This window comes from Trachurus trachurus (genome assembly GCF_905171665.1).
Source record: "Trachurus trachurus genome assembly, chromosome: 22".
In the NCBI taxonomy this organism is placed as follows: Eukaryota; Metazoa; Chordata; class Actinopteri; order Carangiformes; family Carangidae; genus Trachurus; species Trachurus trachurus.
The window spans coordinates 2239207-2264691 of NC_139907.1; the positions used below are offsets into that span (position 1 = coordinate 2239207).

A 25485-nucleotide genomic window follows, 5' to 3' on the forward strand; every position below is an offset into this window, starting at 1 on the left:
TTCGAGCCTTGATCACATCAAGATACACATCGAGGAGTTTCCTGTCCCGTTACAAATCCCTGTACCGTCCTCCGTTTAAATACACAACAATCAGCGTCTTCATTAAAGACGCAACAAACAGAAACAAGTCAAATAATAATAAAAATTATCCCCCGTCAGGCTCCGGCGGAGTCCCTTTAGGCAATATGAATTCTCTGTAGGCAAAAAAGGGAATTCTTTACAATAAAGAATAGTCTGTTTGTTCGTTTTTTTGTTTGATTTTCTTCATCGTGTTCATTTGTTCAGGAGAAAAATGTCGCTGATTGCAAGAAACAGGAGCAAAGACAGAGAGAGAGACTGAGAGAGGAGGAAGAGGAAGAGGAGAAAAAAGGTAGAAAAGGTGAAGGGACATGTCTGAGGGTCATTCATGTCTATTACACAAGCTCAGTTGCTCAGGTTCAAAGTGCTCGAGTACATTTGTCGTCCTGTCCTTGTCCCGTCTCCCCTCTCTGAACACAGTGCTGAAACCGCGTCGGTAAAAGATCGAAGGTAAATAAATTGTCGTTTTTTTTGTTTTGTTGTTGTTGTGTTTTTTTGTTTTGAGTGAGTCGTCTTTTACTCGGACACAGTTGTCGTTGTGGTTGTTCTTGATTCCAGAAACACAGTAATGCGGTCGTGAGCGTTTTGCATTAATCCTCCTTCCTCTCCAGGCTGGTCTGCGTGGTGTGGATGCCGTTGCTGTACACGGGGAACGGTAGCGTGGAGAAAAGCCCCTCCGCCGTCGTGAAGACGTTGGCCGCCGTCGGCATCTGGCCGCCCAGGGTCACGCCGTTCCCGCCTGTTGCCGACGGCGACCCGAGGAAGGGGCCGCCGCCACCGCCGCCGGCGGCCGCGGCGGCGGACATGTTGAGCCGGTGCACGTGGTGGTACAGCATCTCCATGGGCGTCTTGGGGTCGAGGCCGAAGCCCGAGCTGTCCACGAAGTTCATGGCGGCGGCGGCGTTGGGGAGGAGGTTGCCCTGCGCCATCGCCAGGGTGACGTCCGCCGGCGCGTACCTGATAGGGGTGGGAGAAAAAATCGATTCACATAAATATCGCAATATCTTTTTTGGCGATTTTTAAATCAAATTCTTTTTTTGGTAACACTTTACTTGAATAGGTATTCATCAGATTGACATAACACTGTCATAAACATCAATGAATACTTATGACAGCTGTCGTTAAGTGTCATTCAGTAAGTTATGTCACTTTTAATGCAAAGTTGACATTGTTTGAGATGTTTTTGTTCTGACAACTTGACATAAAGACAATTTAAACTGTCATAGCAGACCTAATGGACAAACTTTAAAAATGATGTCAAGTTCTCATAACAAGGACATCTCAAACAATGTCAACTTTGCATCAAAAGTGACATAACTTACCGAATGACACTTAGACACAGACACGGAAACCGCAAGTACCTACAGTAAACCCGGAAGTCGTGAAATAGGCCTATCGGGAGAAAAGCATATCGTCCCAGCCCTAGTAGCTACCTGATGGTGCCGGTGGTGTAGACCCGCGGCGGCGCCGTGGTGCTGGTGGACGCCAGAGTCCCCGTGACCCGGTGCACCAGCGGGAGGACCACGTTGCCGGCCTGAAGGCGCTGCAAGGCCTCGAGGTCGCCGGAGTAGAGCAGCGAGGAGGAAGAGGAGGCCGACAAAGACGATGAGGACGAGGAAGAGGAGGAGGAGGAAGATGACGAAGAGGAGGAGGTGGTGGTGGTGGGAGTGCCTCCTTGGTGCTTGTCCCGCGGCGAGGCGGCGGAGAGCGGCGGCGACAGAGGGTCGGCGGCCGAGGAGGAAGGGGCCGAGCTCCCGTTGTAGGGAGGCTTCCTCGCTCCTCCGGCGCCTCCCTCGGTCCCGGGCGGAGTCAGCACGGAGTCGGGGATGGACACCTGCAGCGAGCCGCCACCGTCGCCATGGGAGCCGGGCGCGGCGTTGGCGTTAGCGGCGGCGTTGGGCTTGGAGGTCATGCTGTACGGAGACTCGTTCCTGGAGATCTCCCGGTTGGGCGGGAAGTTCCAGATGCTGCTGTCGTTGTCGAAGTTGATCGGCTCGGCCATCTCCGTCTTGATCTTCAGGACCGAGGAGGACGCTGCCACGGCAACGGCGGCGGCGGGCGTGGCGTGCTGCTGGGAGGAGGAGGGGTCGACCAGCGGCGTGGCGGCGGTGGCGTCTCCCATGGCGACGGGGCTGCTGGGCGACGTGGCCGACGAGGACAGACGGAGCCTCCGACTCCGCGACCCATCCCACTTCTGGACTTTCCTCCTCCTCTTCCGTCTCTTTTGGAGTTTGTTGGCGCCATCGCATTCCTGAACGCCGCCTCGGTCCTCCTCCTCCACCTCTTCCTCGTCATCGTCATCGTCCTCGTCTTCCTCCTCCTCTTCCTCCGATGACGAGGTTTGCGAGTTGTGCAGCTGAACGTCCTCGCCCTCGCCGTAGTGCTCTACTTTGATGTGAAGCCCGCCCAGATTCCCGAGTCCTCCGATGGCGCCCATTCCTCCGATGGCGCCCAGTCCTGCTAACCTTCCGATCCTTCCCCCTCCTCCTCCACCTCCTCCTCCTCCCCCACCACCTCCTCCTCCTCCCCCCCTGACCTCCTCCTGCTCCTCCCCCTCCCCGTCCGACGGCTCCAGACTGTCGTCGCTCTCCTGGCTCTCGGGGTTGCTCGAGCTGTCTCCTTCCTCCTGGCGTTTCATTTCCTGTTCCGAGGAGCAGTGCGGTTGTCCCGGCTGCTGCTGCCGCTTGCTGTCCGTCTCCGGGTCCTCGCTGCGTTCTGATTGGTGGCCGGGCTTCCCCTCGGACTTCTCGTTGTCTGTTGAAAGGAAAGGAGATGAAGTTTAGGTTAGAAAAGCTGCTCGGTCGACCACAACTCAACTTATAGGAGAATTCCCTAAATCGTTTTCCTGATGGTCACCCCAAAAAACGCGACTAGTGGTGTCTCGTAATTATTCCAGTCATGTACCATAGATATTTGATTTTTTTTTGAGTGTTTGCTGTGGTTGAAAGAATTGCCCCCATAGGTTAGCGTTGTAGCTATCCCTAGCGCCGGATAGCCATGGTGTAACTCCAGTTTGCCTGCATCAATTTTAGTCGCATTTTTTGCTCCCCCCAACACTGGGTGACCATCAGGACACCAAAAAAGAGTCAAAAATGGCCGGAATTCTCCTTTAACAAACATTTGATGGATCGATATGAAACTTTGTTCCAAGACATCCTCAATGATCGGATAAACATTTTAATTTGTCACATATTGCACCAACCCCCTTTTTATTCTGGTTATACACTTGTACCTTTTAACAGGTTGCTGTGTAACAATTGTTGTTTTTTAAAATTTTTGTGAGCAACTTTGAGGAAAAGTTTCTTTCAGGATCAACGATAAAGTTTTCTTAATTTGAATCTGGAGTCTGGAATAGCTTTGGCATTGCCATAGGTAATGGGGATCCAAATCAATCAATCAATCAATCAATCAATCAATCAATCAATCAATCAATCAATCAATCAATCAATCAATCAATCAATCAATCAATCAATCAATCAAAAACACTGAAAGACAAGGCCGGGCTTCCCCTCAGACTTCTCGTTGTCTGTTGAGAGGAAGGAGGGAAAGTTGGTTAGAAAAGCAGCTCGGTCGACCACAACTCAACTTAAAGGAGAATTCCGGCCATTTTTTAACCCCTAAATCGTTTTCCTGATGGTCACCCCAAAAAACGTGACTAGTGGTGTCTCGTAAGGATTCCAGTCATGTACCATAGATGTTTGATTGTTTTTTGAGTGTTTGTTGTGGTTGAAAGAATTGCCCCCATGGGTTAGCGTTGTCGCTATCCATAGCGCTGGGTAGCCATGGTGTAACTCCGGTTTACCTGCATCAATTTTAGTCGCGTTTTTTTGCTCCAACCAACACTGGGTGAATGATTTAGGGGTCAAAAATGGCCGGAATTCTCCTTTAACAAACATTTGATGGATCGATGTGAAACTTTGTTGCAAGACTTTGTGACTTTACCTCAATGATCAGATAAACTAATTGGTGACCTTTTCCATCGCAAGTTAATTTGTTTTCTCACACCTTATTATGTCAGAGGCTGTCCAAGTCTTTTTTTTAGAGGGGGGGGGGGGGGGGGGGGGGGGGTGATTAGCAACTGTAACCATGTACATCTCAAACCACAGGTATAACTTAACTCAACTTTATATATAGCAAGAAAACGTAGTTGAAAACAAAGTGCTGTACATAGAAACATGAAACAATTAAAGGCAATACAATACATAAAAACAGAAAGTAGAATAGTTGTTTTATTGTTTTTAAAAGCAGTTAACATTGAACAGATGCCTGATGACTATGGTGCTCCAAGATTTAACACTCTACAACTGAGATGGACCTGTAAATGGACTGAAGTTTCCTGTTTAATATTATTTTCCTTTTATTCATATTAAAAATATTGTTATGTTCTGTAGTTTGATTTTGACTGAGGGTGGGATGGGGTGTGTTTGATGTATCTGAAAACTACTTAAAGTGTTGTTTTTCTTACAAAACATTTTATTTCAAGAATAAATACATCAGGAAAAAAAGGAACTTTAACCATTTAACATACCCCCTCTCTTCCAGCTCATTTTTTATTGACTCTAATACGTTGTCATGTTTGTGTGTTTTTTAATGAATATTTGTGCAAAAACAGTTTAATAGTTGAGATCGATCCCTACAGGCAGCATGGAAAAACAATATATCTATTTTTTTTTAAATAAATATTCCCCTGAACTAGAAACCGTCTCGTCTCGCTCTGCGGCTGCTTCACGTCGAGGAGTCGGTTTGTCAAACAGATGTTGATCCTGTTTTGTCTAAACAGGATTTCCATGTGTTGTGTTATGTTGTGGAGCCGCTGATGTGTGTTCAGTATCTGTAGCAGCTCTGTCCGGCCCATTACACACACACACACACACACACACACACACACACACACACACACACACACACACACACACACACTTTAAACCATGCCAGCACACACACACACTCTGAGGCCAGCGGCTGTCTGTCCAGCTGGCAGCTCTCTCTCCCCCCCGCGGCACCTGAGATGTCGACTCAATTGCTTTGTCTGGGGAGAAACCTTGTATCTCCATTAACTGTGGTTTCCAAAAGCAAAACAGATTTATTCTCCTGCTGGAAGTCGGCGACGGCGACGGTTTCACTCTGGTTTATTGACGGTGTTGCAGGTTTCAGGCCACGAGCTCTGTGTCTCCACTGTCGACTGACTGAGCTCCGTCAGGCGTTTCAACAACTGGTGATTGATTGATTTTTGATAATAATGTAATTTCTTTTCTTATGTTTATGTCTATTATTGATATTCCAGGGAATGTAGAGTTTGAAATTCACAGATTAAAGATGTGTAAAGATGCAGTTTGGGCCCTGTTGTTCCTGTTTTTTATCCTGTCATTGTCGCTTATTTTGCTTTAAAAAAATGTCTTCAGTACAACTTCCATGATGTTGATCGTGTTACTGAATGTGAGACCACAACTAAAATGACAGGATCTGCTGTTAATATAGATATAAAGATATGAATCTTTAAAAAAAAAAACATCTCAAACACATCATTTCTTAAAATAAAAGTAATTTACAGTTTGCAGTTTTTTGTAAAGAAATAGGAGGAGAGTTTGTTGGGGACTATTTTCAGCAGCGGATGAATCCACAGTTTAAGCTCTAGTGAGTATCACTGTGTCTGTTTTTGTTTTATCAAAGTTAAAATCTCATTGTAATTGATAATAATTAAAAACGAATAATATTGTAAAGTGAAATCTTGTAACTCAGCGTCACATATTTCTTTCTTTCTCTCATACACAGTGTATTAAAGTATAAAGATATATTTGATGTATCTAATGATCTTTGCATTTGTGTAAAATTGTGTAAAATCTCTGCTTGAAAAAGGTCCTGTGGACCGAAACGTTGTTTGTTTTATTAAAGTCTTTTGCAAGTGACTTGACAGTGTGCGGGAGACCCTTTTTTTTCCTTTGTTCACTCCTAACCTATGCTCCAATGCACCTGTTTTTCAAGATTTTTTAGGTGTGCATCAGCCTCCACACCTTGAATTCATAATAATTAAAAACTAATAATACTGGAAAGTGAAATCTTGTAACTCATTGTCATATAGTTCTTTCTTTCTCTCAGTGTATTATAGTATAAAGACATATTTTATGTATCTAATGATCTTTGCATTTGTGTGTTTCTTCACATCTTTATTTTTTATAATCCGCTTCATATTCTCTTTTCCTTTGTAATTTTCCCTGGAGATCAATAAACAAAAACAAATCTGTCTTTTCTCTTGGCCTCCTCAGTCACGTCCTGCTCTGTTTTCTCTGCGGACGGCGTGGCGTCCTAACAGAACCAGAGGTCAGAGGTCAGATATCTCATTTTGGTGTGGACGTGGACGTGGAGCGGGAGCAGCTCGGGGCCGTGTTGGAGCGCGGCCGTTCTCCTGCAGCAGCTGGCGTGGGTTTAGAGGCGACGTGGTGCCAGAGAGCCGTTCTCCTGCAGCAGCAGCAACAACAGCTGGCACCGATCCTCATCATGCCAACACAGGCTGCAGGACCTGATAATATTATGCTCAAGGTGGAGAGGCCCCTGCGTTCGGTTTAAATTTAACTCTCCTGGCAGCGGCGCGAGCTTCCATCGTCTCCGTCACTTTTGGCCGCGTGAAATGTTGGTGACACACACACACACACACACACACAAACAAGTTAATCCTTGAATCTGTGCTTTTAGATCCCAACAACGACGCCTGGAAGATTTTAATTTACAGTGGTAGTTTCATGTGTTTCTTTATTTAAAAGCAGGGTTATACTATAGGTTTAATATAATATCATATAAAATATATGGCAAGCCATTTTAACATTTAAAAGCCAGACTGGATATGTGTTGCAGGTATCTGTAATTCAGTTTTGCCGAGTCAAAAAAAATATTTCCGATATCCACAACTACATTCTTCCTAGGACAAATTACGTCACTGTTGCCATTCATGTGTATGTGGTTTGTCATTACAGATATCTACAATTCAGTTGCAGATATCCGCTATGTGAATTACGGATATCTGTAACTGAGTTATGACTATTCCTAATTCCAGTTTGAGATATCTACAACGTCATTTTGACTCGTCATAATTCCAGTTCAAGATATCTTTAATTCACCTCAATTAAAGATATCTACATGTCCCTGTTCAGATATCTTAAATTAAGTTTTGACTAGTGACGTTGTAGATATCTCAAACTGGAATTAGGAATAGTCATAACTCAGTTGCAGATATCCATAATTCACATAGTGGATATTTGCAACTGAATTGTAGATATCTGTTACATATGAATGGTTAAAGTGACGTCATTTGTCCTAGGAAGAATGTAGTTGTGGATCTGAAATGTTCTTTTTGACAAGAGGCAAAACTGAATTACATTCAGATATCTTGAATGAAAAATCCAACTACTCAAAATGTAATTATGACGAGTCAGAAAGACGTTGTTGATATCTACAATGTTAATTCCAGATAGTCAAACTTAGCTTTTATATGTTAAATCCGCTTGTCATAAATACAGTGACCCTGCACTCTGAAATCACAGCTTGTCATTCTCTGTCGTTGATCATTTTATTAAGCAATTAAGGCGATTAACAGATGAATTTTGAATTTTCTTTCTTTCTTTCTTTCTTTCTTTCTGTCTTTCTTTCTTTCTTTCTTTTAAACGACTTTTCCTAATGAACATACCACATACCATGAACACAACACTTTCTTATTCCCTGGAAAGGTAGAAGATAGATACATCTTATATTTCCTGCCCTTCACTCAATACATTATTATTCTGAAAGTAAGTAAGCAAAACAAACAAAAACATAACAATCCAATAAAGTTTCAATCTGACATTTTTGCACATGAAAAAAAAGAGTTAGTGAGTCATCAATTACTTGTGTTATAAGTTCTGATTGTTTTTCTTTTAGCATTTTCTTGGAGTGGAATATGCTTGTATATTTTTATACATTTTATATTACAATTTCCTTTTGGATAATTAATATAGTTTGATTGATTCTGATATTGAAGCTTATATGTTATGTCGATAACTTTGGTCACAGGTGGACGTTTTCTTCTTCGTCGAGGCCTCACCTGAGTTTTAAAGCTTTAAAGATAAAACACTGAGGTTGTTTTTTTTGTTTTGGAAGCGGGGGCGGGGCGGGGGGGCATTCAGTAGCATCCTGTAGAGTTATGCCACGTTTTATGTGGTTGTGCGGTTGTCGCTCTGTGCCAGTAAGAGCTCGGCCCCTGCAGCTGTTGGCGTTCATCTCCACCCGGCCTGGCACCGAGAGCCACACTGGCACCGGCTGATAAAATATCTGGCTTCTCTTCTTCAGCTCGTATCTCTTAGTGCTGCTCGTTTCTACTGCGAACACTGGCAGAGTGTTCTTTTATAAGTGACTCTGTTAATCTGGATATTATATAAACAAAACAAAACAAAACAAAAAAAAACTGTGAATAAAAACAGGGTATATGTCTCTACCTGAGTTTTCTTTGGACTCAGACTCCGAGTCGGAGGTTTCAGAGGATTCAGAGGTTTTCTCGGGCAGGTTTGGCAGCTGGGCGATGTCCATGGGCGTGTCTTTATACTCCGGGTTACTGTGAAGAAAAAAAAAAAAAACAGGAAGTTTCAGTGGGTTGTGTGATTTTAACTTTGTTTAACAAAAACATCAAAACACAGATTTTATTCACCAAAATATCCCCAAAAAATTAATAATATCTGGGTGTTTTTACATCTCCTCTCTCAAGTAGAGCAGATTTCAGAATAAAACACTCAGAGAAACCAAATCCTGCAAGTTGTTATTGGGGTGGTGGTGGGCGTGGCTTTGTTGTGACATCACAAAGTGACAGGAAGTCCTGACGGCTGGTTTTAAGGCTCAGTTTCTGAATACAGGCTGTGTGCATTTCTCTGTGGACTGAGGCTTTGATACTTTCACAGTATTAATATAGAACCTAGAGCTGCTTTATAATCACACTACACATGGACATCTACCTTTATACTGTATGGAGCTTTAACACAAACATCTACCTTTATACTGTATGGAGCTTTAACACAAACATCTACCTTTATACTGTATGGAGCTTTAATACAAACATCTACCTTTATACTGTATGGAGCTTTAACACAAACATCTACCTTTATACTGTATGGAGCTTTAATACAAACATCTACCTTTATACTGTATGGAGCTTTAACACAAACATCTACCTTTATACTGTATGGAGCTTTAATACAAACATCTACCTTTATACTGTATGGAGCTTTAACACAAACATCTACCTTTATACTGTATGGAGCTTTAACACAAACATCTACCTTTATACTGTATGGAGCTTTAACACAAACATCTACCTTTATACTGTATGGGGCTTTAACACAAACATCTACCCTTATTTTGAAGGAGCTTTAACACAAACATCTACCTTTATTTTGAAGGAGCTTTAACACAAACATCTACCTTTATTTTGAAGGAGCTTTAACACAAACATCTACCCTTATTTTGAAGGAGCTTTGACATAAACATCTACCTTTATTCTGAAGGAGCTTTAACAGCCACTGACCTGAGGACGTAGTTGACCCAGATGACGTTCTTCTCGCTGGCGTTCTTGGCGTTGACGGCGATGGTGGCGCTGGACTGAATCCAGATGTAACCGCCGTTCTTCTGTATCCACCGGTAGTACTTGGTCACACACTGACCCTTATTCATCACTGAGACACAGACACACACACAGAGAGACAGAGAGATTGTTATTGTTGTTTGATTGTGTAGTTTGTCTACTCTAGTGTTTGGTCTGTGGGAGTTCACGGTGACGGAGCAGCTTGTTCATCACAGGAGGAAGAAGAAACAGAGAGAGAGGGAGAGAGGCAGCGCTCAGATGTCATGTGACAGCTGGTTCAGAGCTGCTCTGCTGCTGCCGTCATTAATCAGAACAACACACACCGCCAGACTCCCTGTGTGTGTGTGTGTGTGTGTGTGTGAGTGAAGTTGGAGAAAACTCACTCACACTGTGACAGGAGGTGAATCTCTACTCTAAAGGTTCAGTATTGACACGTGTGACGGTGGCATGTCAAAGGGATAGTTCAACATTTTGGCAAATTGGCCCATTGCCATAATAATCCCTATAGTCATATAGCAGTAGGTTCGTTACCTTTATTTGTCGGTGCAAGCTATTTTTAGAACGGCGGAGCAGAGCCGTGAGCTGCTCAGAGCTACGCTACGGAGGCTCATTATGGGATTTCTTGGTTTCCCTCATCAAACTCATCAAATACACAATCCAACAACTCCACAACGCTCTGGTGGACAAGTTGTGACCTGCACATTCACCACGCTATGAGATAATAACACAAGTTTTTTTAGAGGGAAATTCATGCAAAACCGCTGATGTGTGTTGCCTTCAGGGACAGTTTTTCATCAACAGTCTCTGTATTTCCCTTGCTCCACTAAAACTCAAAATCTTTCCAAGAATATTTGTCTTATTTCTTGTCAAAACTAAACTCTTTTCACTTAAAATAAGACTCATCACCTAAAGATTAACTTGTTTTTAGATAATTTTCACTTGTTTCAAACACATTTTCACTTGAAATAAGTGGTAAAATCTGCCAGTAAAAGCAAGTTTTTTTTGTGCTTGTAATAAGGAAGAAAAACTTGCTCCACTGTCAGATTTCTCTACTTATTTCCATTGAAAATCTGCTTGAAAGAAGTAAAAAGTGTCTAAAAACAAGCTGCTGTTTAATGTGATGAGTCTTATTCTAAGTAGAATGAGATTTGATTTGACTAGAAATAAGACAAATATTCTCAGTAAGACTTTTGTAGTTTTTGCAGTGAAGCTGCAGCAGCTGCTTCTCTCCACCAGATAGCGCTGTGTTGCTACATCAGACACCCCCCCCCCCCCCCCCCCCCCTCTCTCTCTCCGGCCTCAGGAGGTGGCCACCCGCCCCCCCACCCCTCCATACCCCCCTCCACCCTCCACCCCTGCTCCGCCCTGCGATGGCACGCCGGCAATAAATTTGGCTAAATGAACCACTAAATGGTTATCTCAAGCAATATGTATTGGCATTAATCAGTCAGCGACGAGGAGCCGGGGCCACTGGATTCATATCCCTCTCCTCCATTTAATTACGGCCACAAATAGGTTTTTTTTTTCTTTCTCCACGACAGAGAAGAAAGAGAGAGAAAGTGGAGGGTGATTTATATAAAAAGAAGGCCAGTAATTAAAAACTATTAGAAACTAATAGCATTGTTTAAGACGACATCCCCAGGGCTCCTATAATTGACTTTGGTCGGGCGGTCGGCGCTCATTCGCTTCAGAGAGAGAGAGAGGGGGGGGGGGGGGGGGGAAGAGGAGGAGGAGGAGGAGGAGGAGGGAAAATAACTTGTTTGCATGTTAAGGCAGAGATGGTGAGATCACGTCACCTTGAATGTGACCTTGCTTTGTTTGTACGGCAGAGTAAATAACGACACAATGAATGCACACACACACATACACACACACAAACTCGCACACACACACACATACTTGCACACTTGCACATGCATATACATACACACACACACATTTGCGCGCACGGTGCAGTGCTGCCTGTTCAGATGACTGCAGGTCCTCAGAGAGCGGCTCAGTGTATCAGCATGTCCAATAGAAGAGCACACACACACAGACACACACAGACACTACACACAGGAAATCCTCCATCGGCTGTCGCTCATTCACACATTTAATATTGCAAATATATATAAAAAAAATAGATTAAAGTCACAATAATCGATACATTTACATCTGATGCACTGCAAAAACTCAAAATCTTTCCAAGAATATACTGTATGCAGTGTTGTTTTCGTTAACGATGACGATGACGAAATATTTTCGTTGACGCCCCTTTTTTTCATGACGATAACGAGACGGTGACGAGACGAACATGGCTCTCTGATGACGAAAACATGACGAGACGTGTGTGAGTTTTCGTTGACGAGACGAGAACGGACGTAAATGTTAGTGGTCGGGCTGTGATCGCCTCTACGTTCCATATTATGGATTGTCATTACTCTAAGCTGCACACGATTTAACAACGGCTCCGTCAACAACAGAACAACGCTGCTGAGACGAGCCGCGGTGCGCCGCCGCCCGGTGGTTGTATCAGAGCGGCAGAGAGCAGCAGGCAGTGATCCGCTGCTCTGGTGACCTCGGTCAGTGCGGTGCAGCCGCTCCGCGGCGCTGACGGGTGGATGGTCAGACGTTCAAATGCATGACATTTCTGCTTATTGTGCGTGTAATCTGTCCATTAAAATCAACAAGTGTCTGCAACACTGCTGCATCCTTGTGTGGTCACGTCCACCACCTGGCATGCAGCGCACATTCTGCTCAACACACCTGCCGTCACTCCATCAGAAAAAAAACTGAATGCACTACTCTTACCACTTTATCTGTGTGTAGGCTAATGCATAATCCTTAGACCATAAAGTATTTGGCATTGGGTGGAAACATTATGTGTAAAACCATTCCTTTATTGAATTAATTTGTTGAAAGACTTTTTTTCTTTTTTTTTTACTGAAACTGACTAAAACTAGACGAAAACCTTGTTGAGTTTTCGTCGACTAAAACTAGACTAAAACTATCACATATAGGAATGACTAAAATTGACAAAAACTAATAAGTATTTTCGTCAAAAAGACTAAGACTAAGACTAAATCTAAAATGCCTGCCAAAAACAACACTGACTGTATGTCTAATTTCTTGTCAAAGTGTCTCATTTCTAGTCTAAACTAATCTCTTTCCACTTAAAATAAGACTCATCACCTAAAAATAAACTTGTTTTTAGATCATTTTCACTTGTTTCAAGCACATTTTCACTTGAAATAAGTAGAAAAATCTATCAGTAAGCGATCCAGTGGTTTTGGCTAACTTCTTGTCAGCAGATGGAGTTAGCAGTCCCCGTCCTCGTCCCTACGTCACCACATTCAGGCGCATCCCTTGGCTGCACACACAGAGAAGACCGCCCCTTTATGCCGTTCTCTCTCCTCATTGGATAAAGGTTGTAGGATACAAGGAAAGTTTTCTCCTGGGCTCAGAGCAGAGCAGAGTGACTGACAGACCCGTGTTTCAGACCAAACACTCTATGTAAGTGATTGCTGTCGGAAGATATAACTATTTAAGACTTATATTAACACAAACATTCACCTTACTTCTTAAGTGAGATTTAAAACAACGAGTCAAAGGTGGAGCGGCTGCAGCGACGACGTGACGACGGCCACAGACCAACGCTGTCTGTCACAGGTGATGCGTCCATGTTTTAACCCTCTGCTCTTATTCCTCCATTAAACCACTCACTCTCTGATTGGCCGCTAACGAAGGAGCCGAGAGGAAGAGAGGAGAAGAGGAGGGGAGGGAGAGAGGGAGAGAGGGAGTGCTGCAGGCTCGCCCCAGGCTGCAGCAGAGAGACCAGTAGATTAAAGGAGCTCTATTCCCTTTTAAAGTCTCTCCGCCTCACTCTTTCTTTTTTTTTTTTGTAATTTTTACTCTGCTCTTCTTTTCCTCGGTCGCTCCTCTTTCTCTTTTGCTTTTTCTCTTTCAGTCAATGACACGTCTTTCCCTTCTGTGCTTCTGTCTTCACTCAGAGGATAGAGGGATGACAACGACCTTCTCTATGTGTGTGTGTGTGTGTGTGTTTGTCGCCCTCTGCTGGCCGACTGCACAACAGTTTGAAGAGTTCTTCTTCATTTTCACTGTTCCCCTGCATCTACAGGAGCCGTTACGCCAGGAGTACACCGGGAACGGCCGCGACGCGATACGTAAGCGGGGCGGAGCGGACGCGACACGACTTCACTGTGTTTGTTGTTGCAGCTGTCAGCTTCACCTTGTCAAGCTGCAGTAAATGAGTGCACTACATGAGTACACATTTTTACATCCCTCCTGTTAAAATGGATTGACAGTACCTTTTTCACAGGTAATCTGCTGACTATGTAGAGTTTGCAAGTGCGGACTAGCCTATATTAAATGGTATCAATTAACTGTTTAACTACACGATCATGGATCTACAATGTAAAAAAACAAACCCCATAATGTTGCACTGCTACTGGCTTTGCCTCTGGTACATGAGACATTTATTTTAATCACTTTTAAATGTAATATATTGGTTATATACACAGTTCTCAGTAGTTTTCTATCTGTTGGAGGGCCGCGTAGCCACGCGACGAGGAAATAAAATAGACTCGGCGCGAAAAAGAAGAGAAACGCCGCGCGACGGCCGCTGGAGTGCGCGTCGCTCACATGGCCGGTGGAGGAGCTTCCATTGACTGAATGGGCGCGAGCTGCTGCGGTGTCACGCAACATACGTTTCGCGTTGCGGCCGTTCCCAGTGTATTTCAGCCGTTAGTGCGGGTTCTTCACGCCGTACATGAGCCAACATATGAGACGTGTTACCGCAGAATAAACGACACGAGCAGCTCCGTCCGACTTTTCTCCTCCACTTTCTGGCGCCATCACTTCATTTCGCCACATTTCCTCCCTCTTTTCAAACTTTCACTTTGTACTCCTCCTCCTCCTAAAGACTTAGATGAACCGTCTCTATCAGATCCCAGTGTGACTTAAGACCGTGTGATCTTCTGATGTGACCACCACACAAAGTGTCCTCAAGTCTCCTCTAGAGGAGCAGCTACAGAAGTAAAAAGACTCTTCAGAAACTCAGCGTCATCAAGAAGAACAAGTTTTTAAACCAACGTGTCCTCAGACGTCTCATCAGTAACTTCCTCTGGCTCAAGTTACAGCAGAAAGACGACAACAATCAGATTACTGTGAGATAAAAGATCGTTTAACCCTTCTGTTGTCCTCCTGGGCCAAGGAAGGAAGGAAGGATGAAGGGAAAGAAGGAAGGAAAGACAAAGGGAACGATAGGAAGGAAGGGAAGATAGATGGTGGAGGGAACAGATTAGGTCAAATTGGGTCAAAAAAGAAGGAAGAAGTAAGGACAAAGGGAAGGAAGGGAAAAAGGATTGTGGAAAGAAGGGATGGAGTGGAGAAAGGAAGGAAATAAAGATGGAGGGAGGGCGGGAACAGATTGGGTCAACTGGATCAAAAGAGAAAGGAAGAAGAAGTGAGGACGAAGGAAGGAAGGAAGGAAGGAAGGAAGGAAGGAAGGAAGGAAGGAAGGAAGGAAGGGAAAAAGGAAGGAAAGAAAAATGAAGGAAAGGAAATGACTAGGTCAAGGAAGGAAGCAGAAAGGAAACGGACGAAGGAAAAGAAGGAAGGAAGGAAGGAAGGGGAAACGGATTGTGGAAAGTAGGAAGGGAGAAAGGAAGGAAAGAAGGGAGGATGCAGAAGAGAAACGGTCCTGTGTGTGTGTGTGTGTGTGTGTGTGTGTGTGTGTGTGTGCGTGTGTGTGTGTGTGTGTGTGTCATGTCATTGAGCTCGTCCATGTTCTCTACTTGTACTGACTTTTGTGTGTTTTACTCACTTAGTTGTGTGTGTAGCTTCACAGGTGTGTGTGTGTGTGTGTTTTGTCTACAGACAGATAAAACACACACACACACTCCTTTCAGTGTGTGTGTGTGTGTGTGTGTGTGTTTCATTAAAGCCGGTGTGAGTCCGTAGAGACGAGCTGGTGTTAAAGCGCCTGCAGGCTTAAACCCACTGAGCTTCACTTCAGTGCAACTCTCTCACTCTCACTCTTTCACTCGCTGTCGGTGTCTCTCGACCCTCTCTCTCTCTCTCTGCTGTCATCTTCTCCTCTGTGACTCTCTCTCTCTCTCTCTCTCTCTCTCTCTCTCCCTCTCTGCTCTTCCTAATGTCTCTCACTCTTTTTCCTCTCTTCCCGTGTTTTACTCTAAAAACAAAAATCCTCCATTCCCTATATGAAGGTGAAGCTTCTCCTCTTCTCTCGTTCCCTCCGTCTTCTGACAAATAGACGAGTGCATTTGATTTTTTTTGATTTTTGCAGGTGAAACTAACAAATTTTTCTTCTTAGTTTGGTGCAGGTGCAGAGATGCACTGAGGACATGATCAATAAAGTTATTGATCGTTAAAGGGATAGTTCAACATAATCCCTATAGTCATAGCAGTAGGTTTGTTACCTTTAATTGTCGGTGCAAGCTGTTTTTAGAACGGCGGAGCAGAGCCTCAAACTCATCAAATACACAATCCAACAACTCCACAACGCTCTGGTGGACAAGTTGTGAGCTGCACATTCACCACGCTATGAGATAATAACACAACGTTACCACACAGAGTTGTTTTAGAGGGAAATTCATGCAAAACCACTGATGCACGTTGCCTTCAGGGACAGTTTTTCATCAACAGTCTCTGTATTTCCCTCTAAAACAACTCTGTGTGGTAACGTTGTGTTATTATCTCATAGCGTGGTGAATGTGCAGGTCACAACTTGTCCACCAGAGCGTTGTGGAGTTGTTGGATTGTGTATTTGATGAGTTTTGATGATGAGGGAAACCAAGAAATCCCATAATGAACCTCCGTAGCGTAGCTCTGAACAGCTCACGGCTCTGCTCCGCCGTTCTAAAAATAGCTTGCACCGACAATTAAAGGTAACGAACCTACTGCTATGACTATAGGGATTATGGCAATGGGCCAATTTGCCAAAATGTTGAACTATCCCTTAAACCAATTAAATGTTTGTCACAGGTGTTTGTGTTTACATGAGGAGATTTTTTTTAACTGTTTAACCCCAAACTGTGACATGTGGTGATCAATGAACAAAGAAACGTCGTCTTGTCGTCTTCCTTCTTCTTTCCCACTCCTCCATCTTGTTCTTCTACTTCCTCTTCAGCTCTGTCTTTCTACTAACTTTTCTATTTTTTTTCATGCTTTAACTTCCTTATCCCCTTCTCCGTCAGTCCGTCTTCACATCATCTTCGTCCTCTTTCCCTCCATGTCTTTCTGAAAAGCTCCGGTCCGCAGCTTCCTCCACCTTAATAACACATTTTCTGCTCTCTCTTCTCTCTCTATCTCTTTGTGATTTTTTTTCTTTCTCTTTTTCTATCTTTGAATCTCTCATTCCCAGCTCTCTTCCTTCCTTTCTCTCTCTCCCTTTCTATCTTTGAGAAAAGGCAAATTTCTGTCTTCATCCCTTGTGCAAAGTAGTTTCTCTGCTCTTCATCCTTTCTCTGCCTACAAATCACTCTCTCTGCTTCCCTCCCTTTCTTTGTGGAAAAAAAAGAAAGCAAAAAACAAGCCCCATCTCTCCTCTTTCTCTTCTCTTCTCTCTGTTCTCGGAGTGGAAACGAGGACAGATTGACTTTGAGATCTGACCTGGGCTAAGACCGGCTGTCAGCAGGTAATGATAGAGACTTAGAGAGTGATGCCTCTTCACAGAGAGGGATCACGCCTCGTCCTCCACTTAAAAAGAACCCTTTTAAAATTTAGATCCCTGTTGAGAGAACAGGCTATCCCTCTAAAATACACCTTGATCGATTCCCTAACTATCCGACTCCTGCAGCGGCGGGGGAACCGAGAGCAGACGTGGTGGAGATAAATCCCACAAAAAGATTGAAAAAGAAAGAAATAAAAGAAAGAAAGAAAGGAATCAGAGCCGGTGAGTCGCTGCTGCTGTTCTGCAGAAATGGAGAAGAGAAGAGACGTGGAGGAAGTGAAAGTTGTGATTTTTTTAATCACTTGATCAGCTGCAGCTTCCAGACGACAACATGGAGACAGACTCAACTCAGGGACTTCTCCTGCAGTTTGACCAGGAGCAAATTAAAGGTTCAGCTCCTTCTGGTGTCTCATGGCCAACGTCCTCAAACACGTCTGAAGAGCAAGAAGAACAACAACCTGAACAAACTGAGGAACACCTCAAATAAAAACTAAAGAACAACCCAAAGAAAAAACTGAAGAACAAACTGAGGAACAACCCAAGGAACAACAACCTGAAGTAAGTACTTTATTTCTATAGCACCCTTCTCAGTACGAATACACAGAGTGCTTCACATCGTAGATAAAACCATCATACAGTACATAACAATACGCAATAAAATATAGAAAGTACTGTGCATATTACATAGTAACAGCACAGATAACAACATATGGGAACATCAAGTGGCACTTGATCGACCCGAGGGGGTCGAGGCAAAAACAATGTTAAATGAGAGGTGAGTCACATCCCACAGCATCTAACACCCAAAAGCCCTTTTAAACAAGAAAGTATTCTTGTTTAAAAGAAGAACAACTCAAAGAAAAACTGTAGAACAAACTGAAGAACAAACTGAGGAGCAAACTGAAGAACAACCCAAAGAAAAACTGAAGAACAACCCAAGGAACAACAACCTGAAGAACAACCTGAGGAACAGCCTAAAAAACAACTCAAAGAAAAAACTGAAGCACAATCTGAAGAACAACCAGAGGAGCAAACTGAGGAACAACCTCAAGAACAACCCAAGGAACAACAACCTGAAGAACAACCCAACGAAAAAACTGAAGAACAAACTGAGGAACAACAACCTGAAGAAAAAACTCAAAGAAAAACTGAAGAACAACCCAAGGAACAACAACCTGAAGACCAACAACCTGGGGAACAACCTAAAGAACAAACCAAGGAGCAACAACCTGACAAACAACTCAAAGAAAAACTGAAGAACAATCTGAAGAACAAACTGAGGAACAACCTATAAAACAACAACCCAAGGAACAACAAGGCAAGGCAATTTCATTAGTACAGTCCGTTTTTACCACCAGTTTGTCTCAAAGGGCTTTACATCCCATCATAACAACATCCTCTGCCCTTAGACCCTCACATCCACTGAGGAAAAACTCCATGGAAAACCCTTTTAACAGGGAAAACCAGGAGAAAGCTCAGGGTGAGCAACAGAGGAGGGATCCCTCACCCAGGACGGACAGACGTGCAATAGATGTTGTTACAGACAAGAAAACAGTTTATAACACAGAATGTGAGAAACATGGAAGTGTTAACAACAGCAGATGAAGGAAGCTTCTGACCTGAAGAACAACTCAAAGAAAAACTGAAGCACAATCTGAAGAACAACTAGTGATGCACGAAAAATTTAAACCGATTATTTCCTGCTTCTCATTGGTCCGATAATTATCGTGCATCCGAACAACCCAAGGAACAACAACCTGAGGAACAACAACATAGGAAACAAACTGAAGAACAACCCAAGGACCCAGAGCTTAAAGGGATAGTTCACCCAAAATTCAAATTTCCTCATCATCTCCTCCCCCTCATGTGGACTAAGGGCTGGGAGAAGTTTCAGAGTCCTCCGTGGCTTCTCGGAGTTACAGCGGGTCTCCGTGCAGCAGTATTTGTCAATATGACGGTTGCAAATGGATACCAACTGTCTTCGTAACAAAAAGACACACCAAAAATCCAAATCCAAATACCTCCACGCTGCTCGTATGTAATGTCCCTCTTGTATTGACCCACTGCAAACAAGCTTGAAATATAGACTTATTTAATTTTTTTCGGAACAATTTCGCATTTCGGGGCTTCAATACAAGAGGGACATTACATACGAGCAGCATGGAGGTATTTGGATGTTTTTTGGTGTGTCTTTTTGTTACGAAGAAAAGTGGTATCCATTCACAACCGTTATATGGACATGCACTGCTACGCCGAGACCCCCTGTAACTCAGAGAAGCCACGGAGGACTCTGAAACTTCTCCCAGCCCTTAGTCCACATGAGGGGGAGGAGATAATGAGTTAATGAAATTTCAATTTTGGGTGAACTATCCCTTTAAACACTCCTGAGATAAAATCAGATCCAACGTGTTCAAACAAGTGAAAATTCTTATTGACGTTTCATTTGTCCATTTCTAACACAAACTGAACCTATCACCGTCCAATTAGACGACAGTTTCAACTCGTCTGTTGGAAACAAAAAAAAAAAAAACTGAAAAAAAAAAAGAAAGTTGAGAATCATTAGACGGCGGCTCTGAAATCAGCTTCCACACAATCAGCAGCAGGTTCATGAAGGCACCAAATTAAAGCGCCCCAAAGAAAGGCAGATTTCAGAACAATCTGACCGCGCTGCAATTGATGGGGGGGATGAAGAGAGGAGGAGGGAGGAAGGAAGGTGGAAAAAAAAGAAAAAAGAAACGAATAGAGAAAAGACGGAGCACCTCCAGTGCCTCGTAGCCATCCATTTCTGAAAGCCCCCCTTTCAAAGAGGAAATTAATTTTGAAAGAGGGAGAATAAAAGGAGCAGCCGAGGTGACTGGAGGTGCTGTATTAGACCACGCTCGACTAAAACCGAGTCATTTAAACCGTCGGCTGCCGCCTCGCCTCCCTGACCTCCCATCCTCGCCGCAGACAGAGAGGAATAATCTCCGTCCGCATTTCACTTCCTTTTTTTTTTTTTTTTCCCGTGTCTTACACATCCTAACCCCCCTCCTCCTCTCGTTCCATCTGACCCCACCGGGCCACTGTAGACTAGTCACTTCCTGATTGCCACTCTGGATATTCAGAGCTCGGGAACTTTTGGAGAAGGTAATTGAAAAAGTTTCAGGGAGCTTCATGCTGCCGCTGCTGCTTTTTCTTTCTGGTGATGAGTTGTGTGACACGACTTCGCTTTGTCACCAGTTAAAACAGCAGGTTCAGAAACTCATCTACAGGTGGTGGGATGTGTTTTAACTGAAATACGTTTGCAAGAATTCAGAGACTAAGAAGTAGTAGGAGAGATTTCTTTTTAAATCTATTGCAAAGATACACGGAAACCTGAGAGAAACCGGAGCGCTCGACACTTAAAGGGACAACGAGGAGTTTTGGAAAAGTGAAATTCTTTGACCGGCGCAAGACAGACTCATGTTTTCATTCATCAAGAATTAAAGTCAGAGGTTGGAAGACGATCACATACCGTCGTAGTTCCCACCATAAACGGAGATTCGGCGGCGTTATTCTCATGACTCGCCACGAAACCGAAAGTAAAGAAACGCTGGTCGGCTCGCCCAGCATTTCCACCACCACTAATAATAACAAAATAACCATAGAGACAAAACCATAGATTTATCGAAAATGGACCATTAACAAGTGGTAACGTAGATTCATCCACATTAACGTGAGACTTTTTTATAACCAAATAGAAACTCCTCATTGTCCCTTTAACACAACTTCAGAAAACATACTGAAAAGACACAAACGTAGCTACATGAGCTGCAAAAGTGTTTCCACAGACACAATAAGATGGATGTTTTCTGACTTGTGTCTTTGTGCAGGAGTTATTATTCCCTTGGCTCCACTTGCTAATACTAACACTGACTCTTATCACTTGTGGAGCCAACAGCAGCTCCTGCACTAAATTAATACAATACAAATATGTCTATAGTGCACATACAAACTCATACTGTATTAAAAAAGTCTAATTAAAGTCTTTGTTTTAAGTGTAAATTACATCAAATCTCCCATGCACAGAGATGCACTGAGGACATGATCAATAAAGTTATTGATCGTTAAAGGGATAGTTCAACATAATCCCTATAGTCATAGCAGTAGGTTCGTTACCTTTAACTGTCGGTGCAAGTTGTTTTTAGAACGGCGGAGCAGAGCCGTGAGCTGCTCAGAGCTACGCTACGGAGGCTCATGGGATTTCTTGGTTTCAAACTCATCAAACTCATCAAATACACAATCCAACAACTCCACAACGCTCTGGTGGACAAGTTGTGACCTGCACATTCACCACGCTATGAGATAATAACACAACGTTACCAGACAGAGTTGTTTTAGAGGGAAATACAGAGACTGCTTGATGAAAAACTGTCCCTGAAGGCAACGTGCATCAGCGGTTTTACATGAATTAAAGGTAAAGAACCTACTGCTATGACTATAGGGATTATGGCAATCGGCCAATGTTGAACTATCCCTTTAACAAGAGAGGGAGAAAAAAGGGACACATTTATATGTTTTGAGCATAACTAATGAAATCAAATTTTATCAAACCAAACTTTTTTAACTTGAATATTCAGAATTGTGACGTGTTTTCATCTGGAGGAAGTTAAAAACTGTCGTGACTGCAAACAAACGCACGACACCTGAATGCAGCACGGTCACAGGACAGAGGACAGTTGAGTGTATCTGACTGTAGCTGAGCGCCGTGAACTCCCATCAGCCACTGCTGCCCGTCCCATCTCTCTGCTGGTTATTATTATTTGCCGTTCTGCCTAAACGCCTTCACTGCCCCCGAGTCCGACACGCCGTGAAAACGCTGAACGCCTCCTCGGCTTTTACCACCACAGTAAAAACCTGACTGCAGCCACAAACACAGCGCCGCAAATCATCCAGACAGACACTAAAACACCACACCACTTCCTGTGTGTGTGTGTGTGTGTGTGTGTGTTTTTTTTATACCTCCTGACAAGACTGTAGAGTTCTGTAGAAACTTTTCTCTGAGCGTCTTTTAACTTTCAGGGTTCAGGAAACTACAAATATGGCCGCTGTGATAGTGTATAGAAGATAGATAGAAGATGTTTATTCTCTGTCAAACACGTCAAAACATGTCCAAGAAATCTTCGTTTAAAGGAACATTGTGTAGGAATTCCTCCCATCTAGCGTTGCGGTTGTATATCACAAGCAACTCAATGGTATTTTTCATGCTGCATTCACCTGAAATTGGGCAGACGGCAGACGGACAACAGCCGCTGCACGTACAGTAACGGCATAAACAAGCCTCTATGTAAACAAGTGGTCCGTCAGCACGAGGCAAAACAATACACGTGACAATAATATGTTGTCATGGCAATGTGGTATCGTTTTACCGGCTTTCTCTGGACTTCTGTGACTAAAATACATCTGCTTTGTTAGCGACCGACGGCCGTCTGCCCGACTGCAGGTGAATGCAGCATCAGTGTAACGCTCCAACGAAAAACAGACTTTTGAACCAGATAATCGATTTTCATGAAGAGATAACAGGAGAAGTTACACAATGTACCTTTAAATATAAATGAGATCTAACATCCCACCGTTTGCAGTTACACCTGTCGGCCACAAGGTGGTGCAGTCGAGAAAACTAAGGGTTTTGTGAATAGATTTTGTTAATTTCAACCTGTATTCAACCTTTATTCAGCTTCTTCTGTGTGTGTGTGTGTGTGTTTGTGTGTGTAGAAATGTGTCATTGATGACAGCGTTGACTCCACTGTCCAATCAGAGAGCAGCGTTAGGCTACTCACAGTCCAGGTGGCACTGTCTGATTCCCTCCACGTCCTCAGCGTGGATGAACTGGTAGCAGCGCTTCCCCACGATGTCCACCGGGGTCAGGTCCATGTAGTCGCTGATCCTGAGGAGAGAAACACAAACACACACACACACTGAAAACACACTGACAACACACACACATCATCTGCTACCGTGCTGCGTTCAGGTGCAGGTAATCAAGTTAAACAGAGTCAAGGTTCAGTTTTTGGTTCCTGACCTGTGGGATGTAAACAGGCTTCAAGTGGGTCAGAAAAAAGGTGAAAAGGTGAAATTATATAAAGTAAAATATTAGAATGTTAAATATTACTGAAATGTTTAAAATAGCAATGTTTTTATTATTATTTTCTTTTCTTTTATCTATATTTGTTTCATTTCATGTTTATGCAGCTGTTACAAGGTGTTGTACAAAAGTGTACGTCTGAAAGGCTTTACATATATATAAATATGTAATATAAATTAAAACACTGTAGCAAAAATATATATTATAAATTATATTCTGAAGTGTTTTAAATACAAAATAATTGTTGTTTCTCTTTAAGGCTCCTTTAGAGTGATGGACCAGCGATGGACAGTGGAACATTTCTGTTGCTTTTAGTTTCTGCTCAACTGTTTGATTTATATTGTTTAAAAAAAAGAAAAGTAAAAAGAAAATAAACTTTTTACAGGATGTGGGCCATGAGTTGAATAAGACGCTAAGTCCTAACTGTGAATGTTTGCAGAAGTTGCTCTGTAATAAGATAAACTTATCAAATAAAAGTAGAGGAATCAGCTCTGTTAAACTGTTAAGTTTGGACCTGACAGAAAAGCGGAATAATGGAATAAATGAAGTTTTATTCTGAAATTATTAAACTTTTAAAATGGGGCTTGTTTATGTTCAAACTGAGAAAAAAAAAGATGTTTTCAGTTTGGTGTCTGGTCATAAAAAGTCAAACACGTCCCGTTTGTAAGAGCGACTTTTAGATTTTAAGTAAAGTGTGAGACTCTGAGATGTGGAACTTGTCTTTCCTGCTCGACAATTAAACCGACTGATCGAAGGAGGAGAGGAAAAAGAAGAGGAAGAGGAAGTAGAAAAATAAAAAAGAAGAGGAAAAGAAAGAGGAAGAGGAAGCAGCAGCAACAGAGGGAGTGAAGCCCGTCAGTCGCTCGTGCAGGTAACACGTCGTCGGCTTTAAAAGCTTTAATTTGAACAAATTTGCCACAGGATAGACAGAACAATTTCCCCGGTATCATTCTGATGGAGGACGAGTGAGGGAGGAGGAGGAGGAGGAGGAAGAGGAAGAAGAGGAGGAGGAGGACTAATGTCTGGCAGGCAGATAACAGCACACTCTGTTCTTTAGAAAAAAATCCATCCTCCCATTTTCTCATTCTCTTAGAAACTCATCCTGAGAACGAGGCTGTAATGTCTGTCGCTCCGCATCCAATATCATCCTCTGCCTCGCATTGTGTCTCTTCTTCCACCCACAAAAAAAAAAAAGCAATCTGTCTACTATCATTTTTTTCCTCCCCACTTCTCTTTTTATAATAAAACATGAAGGTTTTTTTTTTTCTTTCTCCTTGATATGGATCTGCGTGGTCGGGCCGGTTAACTCCGCAGCCAGATCCCGATGCCTATCTGCTTTATCTGGACACCGGCAGGGAGATAGATCCATCAGTGACATATTCCTCTGTTAAACCAGGAGGATTGGGTCAGACTTCCTCATGAATAAGAAGCTCCAACAGACACGGGAGAGACAACTCCGCTTTTTCTTTTTCTTTTCTTTTTTTCTTATTTCTCTCTCCTTTCTGCAGCAGCGATGAAACATGAATGTAGATAACAGAAGGATCCACAGAGTTTAGGGTTCGAAACCAAAAAAGGGAAAGAAAAGAAACAGTTTCTGTAAAGACGTCGATAAATGATCAGACATATGACAACGGCTCCTATATCGTTATTATGAGTATTATCAATGAAACAATCAATATGAAGTTTACTGAGGGAAAAGTTGTCTTATAATAAAAAGACAAAGACAACAGCTATAGATGAACATGGAGAGAGACCGCTACATAATGATCAGTTTCTCTGGTTTTTACTGTCTACAGGTATGTGTAGACAGCTACTGACAACATTTGTCCCAAATTTGGAACAAAATATTGTGATTTAGAGCATTTATCTGCAGAAAATGACACCTTTTTTTTTCCTTATTTCTCTCTCCTTTCAGCAGCAGCGATGAAACATGAATGTAGATAACATAAGGAACCACAGAGTTTAGGGTTCGAAACCAAAAAGAAAAAAGAAAAGAAACTGTTTCTGTAA

At 43.0% G+C, this 25485-nt stretch overlaps 1 protein-coding gene across 1 annotated transcript in view; it reads right to left on the bottom strand.

Moving 5' to 3' along the window:
* Positions 1-668: 668 nt before the first annotated feature.
* npas3 (neuronal PAS domain protein 3) overlaps positions 669-25485 on the bottom strand; it is a gene marked incomplete at both ends in the record, with an annotated part of 345031 nt that continues 320214 nt past the window's right edge. Inside the window, 5 exons of the mRNA XM_083998776.1 lie at positions 669-1035; positions 1512-2832; positions 8541-8656; positions 9620-9767; positions 23171-23277. Coding sequence (XP_083854902.1) covers positions 669-1035; positions 1512-2832; positions 8541-8656; positions 9620-9767; positions 23171-23277 — 2059 coding nt within the window. The remainder of the gene's footprint in view (positions 1036-1511; positions 2833-8540; positions 8657-9619; positions 9768-23170; positions 23278-25485) is intronic.